This window comes from Cryptomeria japonica, chromosome 8 (assembly GCF_030272615.1).
Source record: "Cryptomeria japonica chromosome 8, Sugi_1.0, whole genome shotgun sequence".
Lineage (NCBI taxonomy): Eukaryota > Viridiplantae > Streptophyta > Pinopsida > Cupressales > Cupressaceae > Cryptomeria > Cryptomeria japonica.
The window spans coordinates 726108333-726124612 of NC_081412.1; the positions used below are offsets into that span (position 1 = coordinate 726108333).

A 16280-nucleotide genomic window follows, 5' to 3' on the forward strand; every position below is an offset into this window, starting at 1 on the left:
GCGATAAACCGCACCGTCTCAAAGAGGGGCAAATGTAGTCACATAAATCTGTCCACTTAATTAAATGAATACTTAGTATTTATTTGATTATTTAACCATCAATTAATAATTAATTAAATTAATATTTAATTAATTCATCTTAACCCTCTTCTCCTATTAATTAAATAAATTATTCAATTTATTTGATTTAATTCACTTAACTAAATTCGGACCATTAATTAAATAAATAAATCATATTTATTTAATTAAATATTCTCTCACATTTAAATAAATTAATATTTATTTAAATCCCCCAAAATCCCACCTCTCACATTTAAATAAATTAACATTTATTTAAATCACCTTTATCCTCTACCCACTTGCATTTTCCTACAAATGCAAGTTGCACAATTATTTTAAATAAATAATTTATTTAAAACACCTTTATCCTCCACCCACTTGTATTTTCCTACAAAAGCAAGTTGCACAACTATTTTAAATAAATTATTTATTTAAAATCCTATTTATCCTCACCCACTTGAAACCTTTAATGGTTTCCCTTAAAGTCTTCAAACTTAATGGCTTCCCTTAAAGTCTTCTTAAGACTTTAATGGTTTTCCTTAAAGTCTTCAAGCATTTTAATGTTTTATCTTCATTTTTCTCATTTAAATAAATTAATATTTATTTGAATATTTATCCAAATGCAAATTACACCATTTAATTGAAATAAATGATTTTATTTTAATTGAAAATACCAAAATTTCTCCCACTTGCATTTTCCTACAAAATCCACTTGCATGCCTAAACCCCTTCTAGATTCTTCTAAACCCTTCCTAATTAACCTAATCCATCCTTATACTTAAAAGACAAAGAGAAATGTCACTTATACTTAAATGTTATATTTTATGTATATATCCTACTGAAAAACCTAATGGAATGCTAAGTGAATTGCATTTTATTGACAGACAGAACCGCATACGCAGTTTTAGTTTTTAAACCGCGTACACGATTAGTATTCTTTAAACCGCGTACGCGGTTAGTATCTTTTAAACCGCGCACACGGTTTAACTTTGGATAGGCTCGGCAAAACGAGCCTAAATGTGTACAGGGTTCTTTAAATTTGAAATACCTTGTACGCATTTTGGCGTTTTTCATGTGTTTTTTTTGGTGTGTCGACTTTTCTGAACACCATCTTTGTGCACTTACCCTATTCCCGGGTTGGCCTAGTGGTGGAGAACTTGTGCTCTTGAAAGAGAGGTCACAAGTTCAAATCCCACAAGGGGGTAAGGTATGTATGCCTCGTTTGTAGTGCAATTAGGTACCTCCCGCAAGGAGTATGAGGTAGTCCCATATTGCTCTAACCCATATGTAGACCCATATATAGATTGCTGGCATCATGGACTATAATTCCCTTTCCTTTCCTTTCACTTTTCATCCTACTAGTATTTGTTATCCCGTCGAGAGCCCTCCTTCCATCGAGTGTCTAGACCTTTGAATCCTTGTTGTGGTGTGTGATGCTCCTCTTGCTCTTGGAAGAACCTTGGCTCTTAGATTGGTAGCTCAAGATGCACTTGATCAGCCTATGTGCTAGTTCACTGCTCCAATTTTTTAGCACACTATAAATACAAATACTAATATATTAGTTATATTATTAATATTTTTTGTAATTCTTATTAATATACTATATTATATGTGTTATTGTGATATTTTTGAAAGCTAAAACATAATCATTTTAATATTTTTTAAAATTTCCAAAAGTTTAACTAAAAGAGGGGTAAAAATTTATTTAAAACAAAGAGAGAAACAAAGCAAGAAGGGCCAACCTCCAACATAGAAGAGCACTACACAACCTTGTCCACACCCACTAAATGATCCAACCTATGAGACAAATCTATAGATAATATGTCAACTTTGCATATGATTGGAAGCCCATTTGGCTAATCAATCGGCCACACCATTCCATTCTCTAGAAAATGTGATTTTATTTTACTTCTCAATGATTTTAAATTATGTCTAATGAATTTTGATATAATTTCAATATAAAAATTATCAATTTATTTGAAATATTTTTTGATAAATTAATTTGCTTCATTTTAAATTAAATGTCACAATTCTCATTCTCATAATTTTCCTTATAAAACAAATTATATTATTACAATGTGTAAAAAAACAAATACTATAACATCAAATAACATTGATAAAAAACTGCAATATTTAAAAACTTTAAATTAATTTCATAATTTTTATTAAAAATAATTCATATTCTTAAAAATATAGTAGTATACTGTGTGCTGTTTAAACCCAGCCATGAAACAAACACGGACATATGTGGGAACTCAGGCGATTGAATCGAGTGGTGCAGCTGCTGCTGCTACGATCGTATCAAGATCAATGATTATTTTATAATATTTTCCTTGTCTGAAGTAGGGACAAATTTTAAATTAACCAAAAAAAAAGCCCTTTTTCAATAATCATAGCTTTGGTGGTCTGCATAACCCATTACACTTCCTTAATCCAAACCAATCCTATTTCTCTGAGAAAATCCATAACAATTTCAGTCCAGTTGAAGGGTTTGCTGTTCTTTTCCCTTTGCAAGATGTCGTCCACAGCCCATGTTGAGACTCATCTCAATGTTGTTGAGAAACTCCTGTCCAATGGATTCAACCATCTCCAAGTTAACAAGAATTACATATTTCCTCCCAATGAACGCCCCCAAATTGATGAGGTTTCTCATTCTTATAGCATTCCAGTAATAGACCTCAAAGATTTAGATGGTCCTGCTAGAAAATCAGTGGTGAATGAGATCAAGCGTGCATGTGAGGAGGATGGTTTCTTCCAGGTAAAGTGTTTATTTGGTTTTATATTTTTCCTTAATCAAACTTCATCTGGCTCTGCTTCAATTTGGTAAAAAGATGTTGTGAAACATTCAGATTGTGAATCATGGGGTACCAGAGACTCTGATGAAAAGCATGATGGATGTTGCCAAAGAGTTCTTTGAAATGCCCCTAGAAGACAGGGCATGCCTCTGTTCAGAGGACGTAAGTCAATCGGCGAGGCTTTCTACAAGCTTCAACATCACCAAAGACAAATTTCTTAACTGGATGGATTTTCTAACACTGCAATGTCATCCTCTGGAGGAATTCATCCATTCATGGCCTCAAAAACCTGCAGCCTGCAGGTAGTAACTGAAAAACCAAAATGAACAAAATTTCTCTCAAGAACTTTCAAAGAAAGATGAGAATTGAGTCTTTTATTTATTTTGTAATACAGAGAGATTGCAGGGACGTATGCTAAGGAAATAAGAGCCCTCACTTTAAGGCTCTTGGCTGCAATTTCTGAAGCAATGGAGAAGGATTCTGATTATTTAAATACAATCTTTAAGAAGCATAGACAGGTGATGAACATAAATTACTATCCTCCATGCCCAAATCCAGATCTGACCCTTGGCGTAGCACCTCATTCAGATGCAACAGGTATCACTCTTCTAATGCAAGGACTTGTTAGCGGCCTGCAAGTGCTCAAAGATGGAGAATGGTTTGCAGTGGAACCCACGCCCAATGCCCTTGTGGTGAATTTGGGAGATCAGTTGCAGGTTTATAACAATTTATATGATCAAATTTTAAAGACTTCTAGTTTCCCCAATCCATAGTATTACGAATAAAATTGGGTATTAAGTTATTGGATAATTGATGTTTGGAATGGAATCAGTTGTCTGTTTTTTATTTACTATTGACATTTTTCAGTGATCTATTATTCGATTCTTTTTGATGATGGGATATTGAATGTGAGGTATGAAAACCCAATGCCATCTATATACAATGCTGTTCATCATCAGGATGAACGATAAGAAAGAAAATCTGAGCTCGTACAGATATGAATGATAAAGAAAATAAATCTCTGTTCCTTATATAGATAACTAATTTCTTCATTATGATTTTTAATCTATTTAACATTTGCTTTGAAGCATATGTAGTTTGAAGCTCTAAATTCCACATAGTTAGAACTTGTTTTTGATGGACTGAATTTTAAAACAATTTAATGTGAATGTGGAGTTTTATTAGGTTTTGAGCAATGGGAGATTCCAGAGCGTTGAGCATCGGGCTGTAACAAACAGTACCACTGCTCGTATAACTATTCCTACCTTCTATGGTCCTTCGTTGGATGCATTCATTTCTCCTGCAGAATCCATGGTGGATGAGGATCATCCGGCTCTGTACAAAGGATTCACGTGTGGAGAATACTTCAAGGCATTCCGGAGCCAGGGATTGAAGGGGAAGAGCCTTTTGGATCGCTTCAAGATACAAAATGGTCAATGATGTTGTTGAGTGATGAATTATCTATGCCAATGAGGCAAAGGATTTGGAATATATGTACTAGCAAGATTCTTCTGGGTTAGATTGCCTAAGTTGTTTGAGTATCTATCACGAGGGAGAAGCCCAAAGCCTGTACTTTCTAGCAATCATGTATGTTATTATTGATTCTATTTACATATGTTAATGTTCTGTTGGCTTCAATACTGTACTGATACCTCCTCTCCTATACATAGTACGTACAGTGGTAATGGTGGTGGTGTAGGGATATCTAATATAGTAGTGCTTCACAGTCCAAACTCCGGTACTAGAATTTGTACTGTCTTTTCATCTAATGTATATATTTTAAGCATTCCTAAGCAATGCATATTGGTCGATCTTGTATAATGTCAGAAGCCACTTCTGAGGGTAAGTAGCTATTATAAAATGTGTATTGGTACTGGTTTTCTCTAGGAGATCTCAGATGAACTTTTTGTGACTCGTTATATTCTTATAGAAAAACCTCTTGAAAACAATGAAAAGTGATAAATTTGGCATTGAAATTTGTCAAATATAATGAGAGATTCCGCGTAAAGGTTCTTTGTATCTTTAAAATTTCTAATGTTTGGATTGTTTAATTATTTATTATTTTATGTGTCATAATGAAATACAATGTTCCACTTTATTGCCTTTTCCATTATGTCATGTGTAATTTATTTTTATTTTAGCATTTATATGTGTAAATATATTTGTAAAAGAATGTATTGTTATAAAAGATGTGCAAGGACATCTACGACAAATATGGTGTAAGAGATTTTATGACATGTAAAAGAATGATTAAGAAAGAGGTTACAAAATGGATCACGAATCTTGACCCACTTATGATGCATGTTATGGCATGTTATAGAGCATCTTTATAAAGGTAGTAAATATCAATTAATGGAATGTGAGTTGCCTGAATTTTTACTTGGTACTATAGGATCTTGTTTGGACCCATAGTAGTTTTTAGGCCTCCATAAGAATATATATATATTTTTGATCGGTAAAGGCAGAGCCAGATTTGTATTAATAAGTTTAAATAAATATATTTGTCACAAAATTCTTAGACATTCAAAAATCCCTGCGCTTTGAGAGCACAGAGAATTCACCAAAACCTGAAAAGCTTTAAACTTATGTTTTAGCTGTTTTTCTAAACCATCAGAGGGTTTCATAGTCTAGGAAAGCAAACAGACTATTAACGATAGAGGCAGATTTCCACCTGCCTAGAATAGAGTTTTTTAGCTTAAAATTAAACCTAAGAGAAATATACATATATAATTAGTATCCAATAATCAAAATGAGGAATCCACATAAAGCCTAGCTTGAAGAGGGAATGTCGGGTTGTTGCAGCGGCTTCCTAGGATGACCTCGGCCTCTGCCTCTGCTTGCAATTTCCTATAGAGCTTCAGCTGACGGGTGCTCCTTCCTTGCTTGTCCACGTCCTCTGCGCGGAGGGCGACCTCTGCGCGGAGGGCGACCTCTACCACGGCCAATTCCAGTCCCATGACGACCCCTGCTAGCCTGTTCCAAATGTGGGTTTTCCTCTTCTAGTTTCGGAGGTAGGATACCATTGAGTCTTGCAAACTGAATAAGGTCCTCCTCCCTCCCAAGGTCTTCTGAATCCTCTCCCAGAAACTCCCATTTGAGATAGCCAAGGCCAACACCCGCAAACACTCTGTGCCTATCCAAGTCCTTCCCTTTCAAATCAAGCAGGAAGGGATAATACTTGATCAATTCTCCATGAGCGTTAAAGAGGATTATATCTCCTGGCCGAGGGGCCCCAGAATCATGAATTGCTTTGATTAGAGTTTCTTGGAGCTCTTGGGTAACTTCCTCTAGGAAGAGCTTCTTGGTGAGAGACCAGACTGCCTGCTTGGTGAGTTTTAGGTCAAGTAGGGAGGCGACAAACCTTGAAGAAATGCTGGTGTTATCCCGAGGATATTCATCTCTGTTGAGGTGACCATTGCCCAAAATCATCTTCATGGCCAAAATGAGGGGAAAATCCGAGAAGAGGAGGAGACGCTTGAGCCTTAAGTCTGTGATTTTCCTAAAAGAAACTTGGCGTGTAGACGCCGAGAGAGAGATTGGAGTGTCAGCTCCAAAACAACAAGTGGGTTTGGGATACACGCTCATGATGAAGCCAAAGGGAGGGTTGGACGCCATGAGGGGCGAAGCAGGCTGAGCAACAGAGAAGGAGAAGGACTCCGAGATAGAAAGCAGAGAGAAGGGAATGAACGCGGAATGCAAAAACAAATGCGAAGAAGAAAGATGGCACACTGTTTAAAGCCGAATAATGAGGATCGGGATTGCAATAAATTTGGCAATAAAGGTGACGAAGGATGTTTGTCCTTGTCAAGCCAACTCACTCGGACGGGCCACATAGACCTTAAATTGATTGGACAATATGTCAGCGATCTCGAGAGGAGGATCGGAGAAGGCATAGGTCATGACTACAACTTAGATGACGTGCTTAACTACGGGCCCACCCTCCCAAGAGAGGTGGTATAAAATTTGAATTGATATGACCGTTAAACTTAACCGCCTTGTTTAAGTTTAAATTAACCTTATAGCAAAATGATAAGGGCTACTGCAAGATCCTGAAGGGAAACTCGCATCTGGTTGAACCTCAGGGACCTGAGCATGTCAATTGCAATGGTCTGAGTGAAAAACAGAAGGATACTCCTGATCCCAACCATGGAGAAAAGATCCTTGGGCGGCTAATTTCGAGAGAGCATCTGCCTCTGAATTTGCTTCTCTGTAGATATGCTTAGCTTCATAATTGTCTCTCTTATCCAGGCTTGTGACTATGCTTTCTAGAATTCCTTGCAGCCTCCAATTTGGAGTGAATTTCCTCTTGATGACATTTATTGCAATCTCTGAGTCGCCCTCCACTAAGATGTTATTAAAACCATGGTTGAATATATATTGAGAGCTTGAAATGGAGACATTAATGAGGAATTTTCGCTTGTTTATATTGCCATATTTCTACTAGAAGAATAGGGATGTTGGTCTTTATAGAGGCAAGAACTTGATAGTGTATTATAACAAAATTATTCTTACTAAATAATACATTAATTTGATACTTAAGAGGCTAGATTTTTCATAAAAAACATTTTCCTAAAGTATATGTGTTATTTTCTCTTTCTCGCGATTGATTTCTCACATTAAGATTGAATAAACACATGAAAAAGAATATCTATGAGTTTAGTGACTCTTAAAAAAATATGAAGAATTAATTGATTGTATAACTTCGAATAAAAGACACTTGTTACTCTAAAGGTATATACTATAATAATAAACTTCAAGTTGTTTACGTAACGTGCAATTGGATCAAGTGCTACTGCTGCTTGCTGCTAATGATTGTTCTAATAATATCTTCCCTGGCTCAAGTAAGGACAACGTTTTAATGAAAACAAACCTTTTGCAATCCTTTGTGTCAAATCAAACTCTAGTACCGACACTTCCTCAATCAACCATTTATTTGAGAAAATCCATAACAATTCCACTCCAGTTGAAAGGTTTCCATTTTTTCCATTTCAAGATGTCATCCACAGGAATTCCAGTCCAGGCAGAAGCTTTCTGATACTACCATTACGAGGTATCATCTACAACCCCTGTTGAAACACATCTCGATGTTGTTGAGAAACTCATGTCCAATGGTTTCAACCATCTTCAAGTTAAGAAGAACTACATAGCTCCTCCCAATGAACGCCCCCAATTGGCTGAGTTTTCTCATTCTTATAGCATTCCGGTTATAGACCTCAAAGATTTAGATGATCCTGCTAGAAAAGCAGTGGTGGATGGGATCAAGCGTGCATTTGAGGAGGATGGTTTCTTCCAGGTAAAGTATTTGTTTGTTTTCCTCTTTTCCCTTAATCAAACTCTATCTGGTTCTGGTTCAATTTGGTAAAAAGATGTCGTGAAACATCCTGATTGTGAATCATGGGGTGCCAGAGACTGATGAAAAGCATGATGGATGTTGCCAAAGAGTTCTTTGAAATGCCCCCAGAAGATAGAGCATGCTTCTATTCAGATGACCCAAGACAATTGGTTAGGCTTTCTACAAGCGTCAATATCACCAAAGACAAATTCCTTAACTGTATGGATTATCTAACATAGCCATGTCATCCTCTGGAGGAATACATCCACGCATGGCCCCAAAAACCTGCAGCTTACAGGTAATAACCAAAAAACCCAAAATGAACAAAATTTCTTTCAAGGATTTTCAAAGAAGAAGCATAAGTGATTCTTTTATCTATTTTGTAATACAGGGAGATTGCAGGGGAGTATTCTAAGGAACTAAGAGCCCTCACTTTAAGGCTCATGGCTGCTATTTCTGAAGCTATGGGGCAGGATTCTGCTTCTTTGAATAGAGTCTTTAAGAAGCATAGACATCTGATGAATATAAATTACTATCCATCATGCCCAAATCCAGATCTCACCCTTGGCATATCACCTCATTAAGACCCAGGAGGCATCAGAGTTCTCATGCAAAGACTTGTCAGTGGCCTGCAAGTACACAGAGATGGAAAATGGGTTGCAGTAGAGCCCATACCCAATGCCTTAGTGGTGAACTTAGGAGATCAGCCGCAGGTTTATAATATTATATATGATTTAATTTTAAAGATTTGAGTTTCCTAATTCATAATAGTACCAAAAGAGATTGGTTGCAAGTGATTGGATTGTTGATGTTTGGAATTATATAGAATTTAAAAGATTGTTTTTGAAATCAGTTGTTTCTTTTTGTATGGGTGTTTTGGATCACACTTAGTGATCTATCACTCTCTTCTTTCGGACGATGGAATGTTGAGGGTGATCTGGAATATCGATATAAAAACATACAAAGCTGATTTTAGAAACAATCTTGTAAATACAACATAAATTGTGGAAAACTCATACCAACTATACATGATGGTGTTCATCATTAGAATGGATGATAAAAAAGCAAATCTATATGAATGATAAAAGAAAATAAATCTGAGTTCTTTATGTAGATAACTAATTTTCTTCATGATGATATTTTATCTATGTAAGATCTGCTTTCTTATCCTCTCAGATGATGAGCAACATATGAAGTTTAAAACTTTATTTAGAATTTCCCACTGTTCAAAATTTTTTTTTTTTAAATTTTATAAGTAAAGGCAGAGCCAAGATTTATATTAATTTTGCATTAATTACAGTATTGACATGGCTGAATGGTATAGCCTCAAAAACCATTCTCAACATATTCCAAAAAAAGAGGGTTTCCAAGCAGGCAGAAAACCACAAGCACCATAATTTCTCATTTCAGAACCTAGCAAGATTATGCAGTCTAGGATAATAAAACTATAAAGAGTTTAGATGGCAGACTCTCAACTGCCAAAACAAAGATTTTAAACATAAATATGTAGTCAAAATTAACTATAATCAGAGTCTTAGATTAAGCAATCGAAAAAGTTATTATTTTTTAAACAGAACCAAAATGAGGAACCTAGCTTGTAGTTTCACTCGAGGGTTCGGATTGAGACGATCCATTTCTCGTTCTCCCACGACCTCTGCCCATAGGGCGGCCATTTTGAAATGATTTAGTCTGATATTGGAGTTTTTGTTAGGTTTTGAGCAATGGGAGATTCCAGAGCATTGAGCATCGGGCTATAACAAAAAATACCACTGCTCGTATATCCATTCCTACCTTCTATGGTCCCTCGTTGGATGCATTCATTTCTCCTACAGAATCCATGGTGGATGAGGAGCATTCGGCTCTGTACAGAGGATACAGGTTTGAAGAATACATGGGGGCATTCTGGAGCTAGGAATTGAAGAGAAAAAGCATTTTGGATCGCTTCAAGATAGAAACTGGTCAATGATGTTGTTGAGCGATGAATTATCCATCTCACCGAGACAAAGGATTTGGAACATGTGTTTGCTATATTCTTCTCTGTAAGTTGTCTAGGTTCCTATGTTTTGGGTCTCCTTCCTGAACCAAAAGCCCAAAGCCAGTACTTTCTAGTATGTCATTATTGATTCTATTTGCATCTGCCAATGTTCTGGTGGACTACATACTGTAGTGATACCTCCTATCCTATACAGTGGTACTGGTAGTGGTGCAAGGATATCTAATATAGGAGAGCTTCACAATCCAAACTCTGGTGGTAGAATTTTATTTTTTTGGTTGATAAAAGGTAAAGCCTGAATAATGTATTGATTTCAAAGAGAATTTACATCATGAAATCACATATTTCTAAAGTGGTCTAGTGGGCCTAAAAACTGTGAAAATGAAACTATGTCCATGAGCATGCACATAAAAAGAAAACCACATCCAAAGCCCTAAAATTCTCTGGACTCAGAGTGGGATTTGAGTGTTGATTACACTTCATTTATCCAATCATAAAATCTCTTAAAGCTTTTCAGAATTTAAAAGTCTAATGCTACGTAAAAGTTTCTAAGAAAGTTTAAAATTAACAAAGAAATCAAAAGGAGACAACTATGAGCACTGTAACAGCCTAAAAAAAAACAGACCAACTGAAAACCTATCTGTTTAATTCTCTCCTCAAGGCATGGGTGAAGGCATTGGGGCACAACCTCTTCCAAGACCCCTTCGCGGAGGACGACCCCTTCCTCAACTAGAAGCACCACTGGAACCTTGACCACCACCTCACCTACTGTGCTCCGCTTGGGGACCCTCTGCTTCTATTTTGGGAAGCAGAACACCATTGAGTCTAGCAAAGTCTAGGAATTATTCTTCCTTGCCCGTGTCCTCCAGATTGTCCCCCAGAACCCTCCATTTTAGAAACTTGAGGGCCATGCCAGCAAGGGTTATGTGCTTTTGTAAGTCCTTTCCCGTCAAGTCAAGTAGAAAGGGGTAGAATTTAATTAGCTCTCCCAGGACATTGAAGAGGATTCTGTCACTCGGTCGCAGAGCACCAGAGTTATGTCGTGCTTTGTTTAGGACTTCTTGCAATTTTAACAAGATGTCACTTGGGAAGAGTCTTTTGGTGAGGGTCCAGACTTCCTATTTATCAAGCTTGAGGTCCAATAGGGAGGCGAAAAAATGAGACGAGATGCTCGTGTTGTCTCGGGGGTATTCTTCTCTACTGATATGCCCACTACCAAGAATGAGCTTAACAACCAGGATGACTGTAGGCTTAGGAAATAGGAGGAGCCTCTTCAATCTCAGATCCGTAATTTGTTTGAAAGAGACTTGACGGGTGGAGGCAGAGAGAGAAATGAGAGTATTTGCTCCAAAGCAAGAGATTGGTTTGGGGTAGACACTCATTATAAACCCAAATGGCTCCTCCCCAGACATCGTTTAGAGAATGTGTGGTAGCTTAAGCTTTTGTGTAGATAGTTGCAAAGAGAATTCGGTTGATAGTCTTGCGAAGGAAGTCAAATAAAAGCTAAAGAGCATTGTCTTCAACATGCATTAATGAGAAATGCCTTGCAATGAATACGCGTGCAAAGGTGGCAAGGGATATCTGTCTAACATCATGTTAAATCTCCGGGCTAAAAAAAATGAGTTGTATCCAATGGACAGCGCATGCCTCGTACTTGGAATGAAGGAGAACCACATGCTGACTTTTCAGGATGAGAGTGGGAGAGTTCGCTTTTAGAAAGGGCAAAGATGAATGACATCATGGTTGACGTGATAGTTTCAATATTATAAGATGGCGGAAAAGTTTGAATTTGAAGAGATAGTCGTTTTGACCAAACTTGGCAGAAAAGTTTTATGCCTGACGTATGAGAACTAGAATCCACTATTGAGCAAAATTGATAAACTCTCTGTAGCTTAACCATGGTTACTGTTGTCCTTCTCCCATTGATGAAAAGAAAGGCCTTCTACTACAAATTTTGAGAGAGAGTCTGCCTCTGTGTTGGCCACTTTGGCGAGAAAAATTTATGCCTGACAACGAGAGAAAGAAACCACTACTAAGCGAAATCGAAAGACTCTTTGTAGCTTAACCATGGTTACTACTTTCCTTCTCCCACCAATGTAAAGAAAGGCCTTCTACTGCAGTTTTTGAGAGAGAGTCTGCCTCTGTGTTAGCCTCTCTGTAGACATGTTTAGCCTCATATTGCTCTAATTTGACCAAATTCTCAATTATGTTGTCAAAAATTGCCTATAGCCACCAGTTTGGAATTCTTCTCGATTTAATTGCATTGATTTCTATCTTTGAGTCTCCCTCTACTATGAGGTTTCTTATCCCATGATTGAGGCAATCAAGTAAGCCTAGGAGCAAAGCTTTGAATTTTGCTATATTATTGGTATCCAGTGGCAGTGGGATGGCCATCTTTCCAATTACTATTCCTGAGTGATCTCTTACCACATACCCTATTCCTGAAGCACCTGGATTTTCTTTGGAGGCTCCATCAAAGTTTAGTTTGAGCCAACCCTGCTTAGGGGGAGACCGTATATCATCCTTTCTTGCACTAGGTTTTATCCCAAAGGAAGGAGGAATCTTGATCCCTTGCCAATTATTTCTTATTCTATCATCCCAAGAGGAAAAAAAATTGGTTGAATCTGTTGAGAAGGCTAGTTTGCAATTTACTATCTCAACAATTGAAGTTTCAATGGAGGATAAAACTGATTCAAATATTCTTTCTTTGTCATAAAAAAGTCTTTGATTCCTTTCTTTCCAGATTTCCCAAACAAGGCAAGAAGGAGAGATTTCCAGAATCTAACTTAAAGTGCTTTCCTTAGAAGGAAGTGACCAACATTTCAAAAAAGAGAAACTATATCATTAGGGAGGGTTGTTATCCACCCCAATTTTGCACAAAGCCATCGCCAACATTTTGAAGTAAATGGGCAGTTTAAAAGGAGATGGTCCACTGTCTCTGCTTGAGCTTTGCACAAAATGCATCGCGAGGGACCTTCATAGCCCATTTTAATGAATCTATCTGTTGTGAGGATCCTCTTTTTGAAGGCCAACCATGCAAAGATTCCTGCTTTTGGGATAATCTTGTTGTTCCGAAAGAGTTTTAGTGGAATTTCTTGTTCCTCTTGATTCCCAAAGTTTGCTAGAACCCTATAGCCATCTTTAGCATTATATTGTCATGTTTTAGGACATGCCCATAGAAGAGAATATTTCCCTCTTCTGGGATTAATATCTCTTTCTCTAATGAGGTCTGATAGCTGATTGATTTCAACTGTAGGAATAGGCAATCCCTCCAAAAGCTTCCAGCTCCATCCTTGCATGCTAGAAGCCCTGTCTAAAACCAAACAATCACTAACTCGGGATCCCCAATGTTATTGAAGCCAGTGCTTGGCTGTTGGAATAATGAGAGAGCTACCAATGCTTGGATATCCTCCCCATGAGTCTTCCCAAAAAAGGCTTGAATATCCATCATGTATATCCCAAGACAAAGAGTTTGCAATTAAATTTTTGCATGAGACAATGAAATTCTAGGTCCTAGAACCCTTTGGATGAGAATTAGATCTTAGGAGGTTTTGAGGATCCCCTTCTAAAAGGTATTTTGTTGCCATAATCCTTACCCATATTGCTTTGGGGTATTTAATGAACTTCCAAACTAGTTTAGTTCCCAAGGCTTTGTTCAGCAAGAGAAGATTTTTGATTCCTAGACTGATGGGATGGTGCTAGGGATAGACTAGCCTAGTCTATGCTCTTGGATCCTTTCCTTGGATCACCTGGTGTTCTCTACACACCCTAGGGTCTCTAGGACTTCCTTTGCTTAAGGAATCCCCTGACCTTGCCCAATCCACCCACCAATGAGTTGCAATGCTGCTCCTAAGGTCTCACCTACTCATGAGACTCAAAACCCCTTACTATGGCTAATAAGGGCTAGGCTTGTTTTACACCTTCCAAGGTCTTAGCAAGGTTAGGATAGGTCATAAACCATGTTTTTCATCCATCCATGTGCCACCAAGAAGTTACAACCTTCATCCCTCCTACCGATTTCACTATTTTGTGTTTTGCTTACAAAATAGGGCTACAAGGATTAGGACCAATTAGGCCTCCTACCCGGACTTTTAGGGCTCCCTCTCACAAACGATGCACAAACTACCCAAACTCCCAAAATGGACTGCCATTCATTTGGCAAGGGCTCAAGGATTTCTTTGGTTTTGGGCCTCCAAGTGGCCTACAGTGCCTAGGGCGAATTTTGGGGTTTTTAAGGGTTTTGTGAGGGTTTTTATGGTCTGCCTAGGTCACAATGGATGTTTTGTGTTTTAACCACCTTTTCTGGATTGGTGGAGGCTCCTCCTTCACACCAGTGGTGCTTCACACTCTCCTCTACACCTCCTCCAAAGGGTGCACTCTCCTCTGACCAACCTTGCTCTTCAAGACCTCTGCAACAACAACCATTCCTAACCGGGCTCTGTCCAGTCTCGCCTAGGAATGGGTCTTTGTATGACCTCCTTGCATTTTCAAGGGCCCTGCTTGCATTGAACTATGGTACAAGGTCTCTACTCTCATTCCCCATGGTTTCATGGTGTTTCCACAATGGGGAATGGAGTTATGATTCCATTTGCACAAACCACTCCAAAACTGGACAGTGAGAAGGCAATTTACAAACTATTTACAAACACACACAACCTGCAAATAAAAACCTAATCTAATTGCTCACAATGAAAGTATTTACACCATAGAAGACACTCCACATAGTTTGACATGCAAATCAATCCATTAACTTGCTCGGTAGCTTCATTCAAACTGACTGGTAACCAACAAACAGTCACAGTCAAGCTTTTCTTACTTGGGCCGTACAATGTTTGACATCCAACCCATTAACTTAGGGTTTGGAAGCACTTATACTACCCTCTCCTCGATCGGTGTGCCAAAATTAGGGCTCTCCACGCTCAACAAGAGTCTTTGACCTTTTGGGTGGAAAAGTTGCTTGACAAATTTTAAAAGTTGTCATGCAACTTTTGCATCTTTTGAGCAACTTTGCCATTGTTGCTTTTCATGACTCCTAGGCCTATTTTGGGCTATCCTAAGGACATCAACATAACATTAAGGCCTAACACACATCCAAGGCACACTCAACCTCTCCTGCACAGAAATCACATCAAAAACCACTAAGGACCTAAACTTAGGACCATTGAGCACATGGCTCTTTATTCTATATACAATGGCTTCAAAAGAAGCATAACACCAACAAAACAAAGAAGGAGGAAGAGCTTGGAAGGGTGCTTCTGCACCATAGACCCCCCATGGACTTGGGTTTGATGATTTTATCCCATGCAATTAGAGAAATTTTATATTTTTCTTCAGTGTTTTACCAGAAGAAGTTTCTCATTTTTTTTATGATGAAGGAATTTGCACCAGCAGTGAGGGATAAAAAGAATAAAAGGTAGATGGGTAGGGCATAAATAACTACTTGGAGCATTACCAACCTACTATTCCATGAGAGCCATTTCCCTTTCCAGGAATTTATATGTTGATCCATCTTTAGCTTTAGAGGATCTCTAAGTTTTGAGTTCCTCAATCCTCTGTCAATTGGCATGCCCAGGTGAATATAGGGAAGGATGCATGTTTTACAGTTCAAAATTCTTTGGATCTTAACCTCTAAGGGGGCAGGGGAGGAGAAGAAGAAACTTTTGTTTTCCTTTGTTGATGATTTATAAGCAGTCCTAAGCAATTTATATTGGTTGATCTTGGATAGTATAGAAGCCAATTCCTTCTAAGTGTAAGAAGTCATTAGGAGTTTTGTATTTTATAAGTTGGGAACGAGCTATAAGATATTTGATTTGATGGTAAAGTCTATGTTGATGTTTCATACATTTTGACATGTAAGATATGAGGTAACGTTTATGTGAGTCTTAATTGCCTCCTACAATATCTCTTAGAAAATTGGTGAATTTAGATTTTAGATTATTTTAATCTTATTAATTTTTAGAATAGTTTTTGAAGATTGAAATTTTTTTCATAGAAAATTTTCAAATATATTGTATAAACTAGGTGGAGTTTTAAAAAAATATTAATGTGAAAAATAAAAATTAAAAGAATTGAAGAATTTTTAATAAAAATTATTATTTTT

General features: G+C 37.5%; 1 protein-coding gene across 1 annotated transcript; it reads left to right on the forward strand.

The window, feature by feature from the left end:
- Positions 1 to 2291: 2291 nt before the first annotated feature.
- On the forward strand, positions 2292 to 4735 carry LOC131046758 (protein DMR6-LIKE OXYGENASE 2). Its single transcript, XM_057980546.2, has 4 exons — positions 2292 to 2818; positions 2910 to 3157; positions 3250 to 3571; positions 4041 to 4735. The coding sequence occupies exons 1-4, from the start codon at positions 2576 to 2578 to the stop codon at positions 4293 to 4295; spliced, it is 1068 nt and encodes a 355-aa protein (XP_057836529.2). The 5' UTR covers positions 2292 to 2575; the 3' UTR covers positions 4296 to 4735.
- Positions 4736 to 16280: the final 11545 nt, after the last annotated feature.

Excerpts from the sequence above, each read along its gene's own strand:
- LOC131046758 (XM_057980546.2), top strand. The coding sequence starts at position 2,576 with ATGTCGTCCACAGCCCATGTTGAGACTCATCTCAATGTTGTTGAGAAA. Across the intron at positions 3,158-3,249 it reads CAAAAACCTGCAGCCTGCAG|AGAGATTGCAGGGACGTATG; the intron begins GTAGTAACTGAA and ends TTTGTAATACAG. Across the intron at positions 3,572-4,040 it reads ATTTGGGAGATCAGTTGCAG|GTTTTGAGCAATGGGAGATT; the intron begins GTTTATAACAAT and ends GAGTTTTATTAG.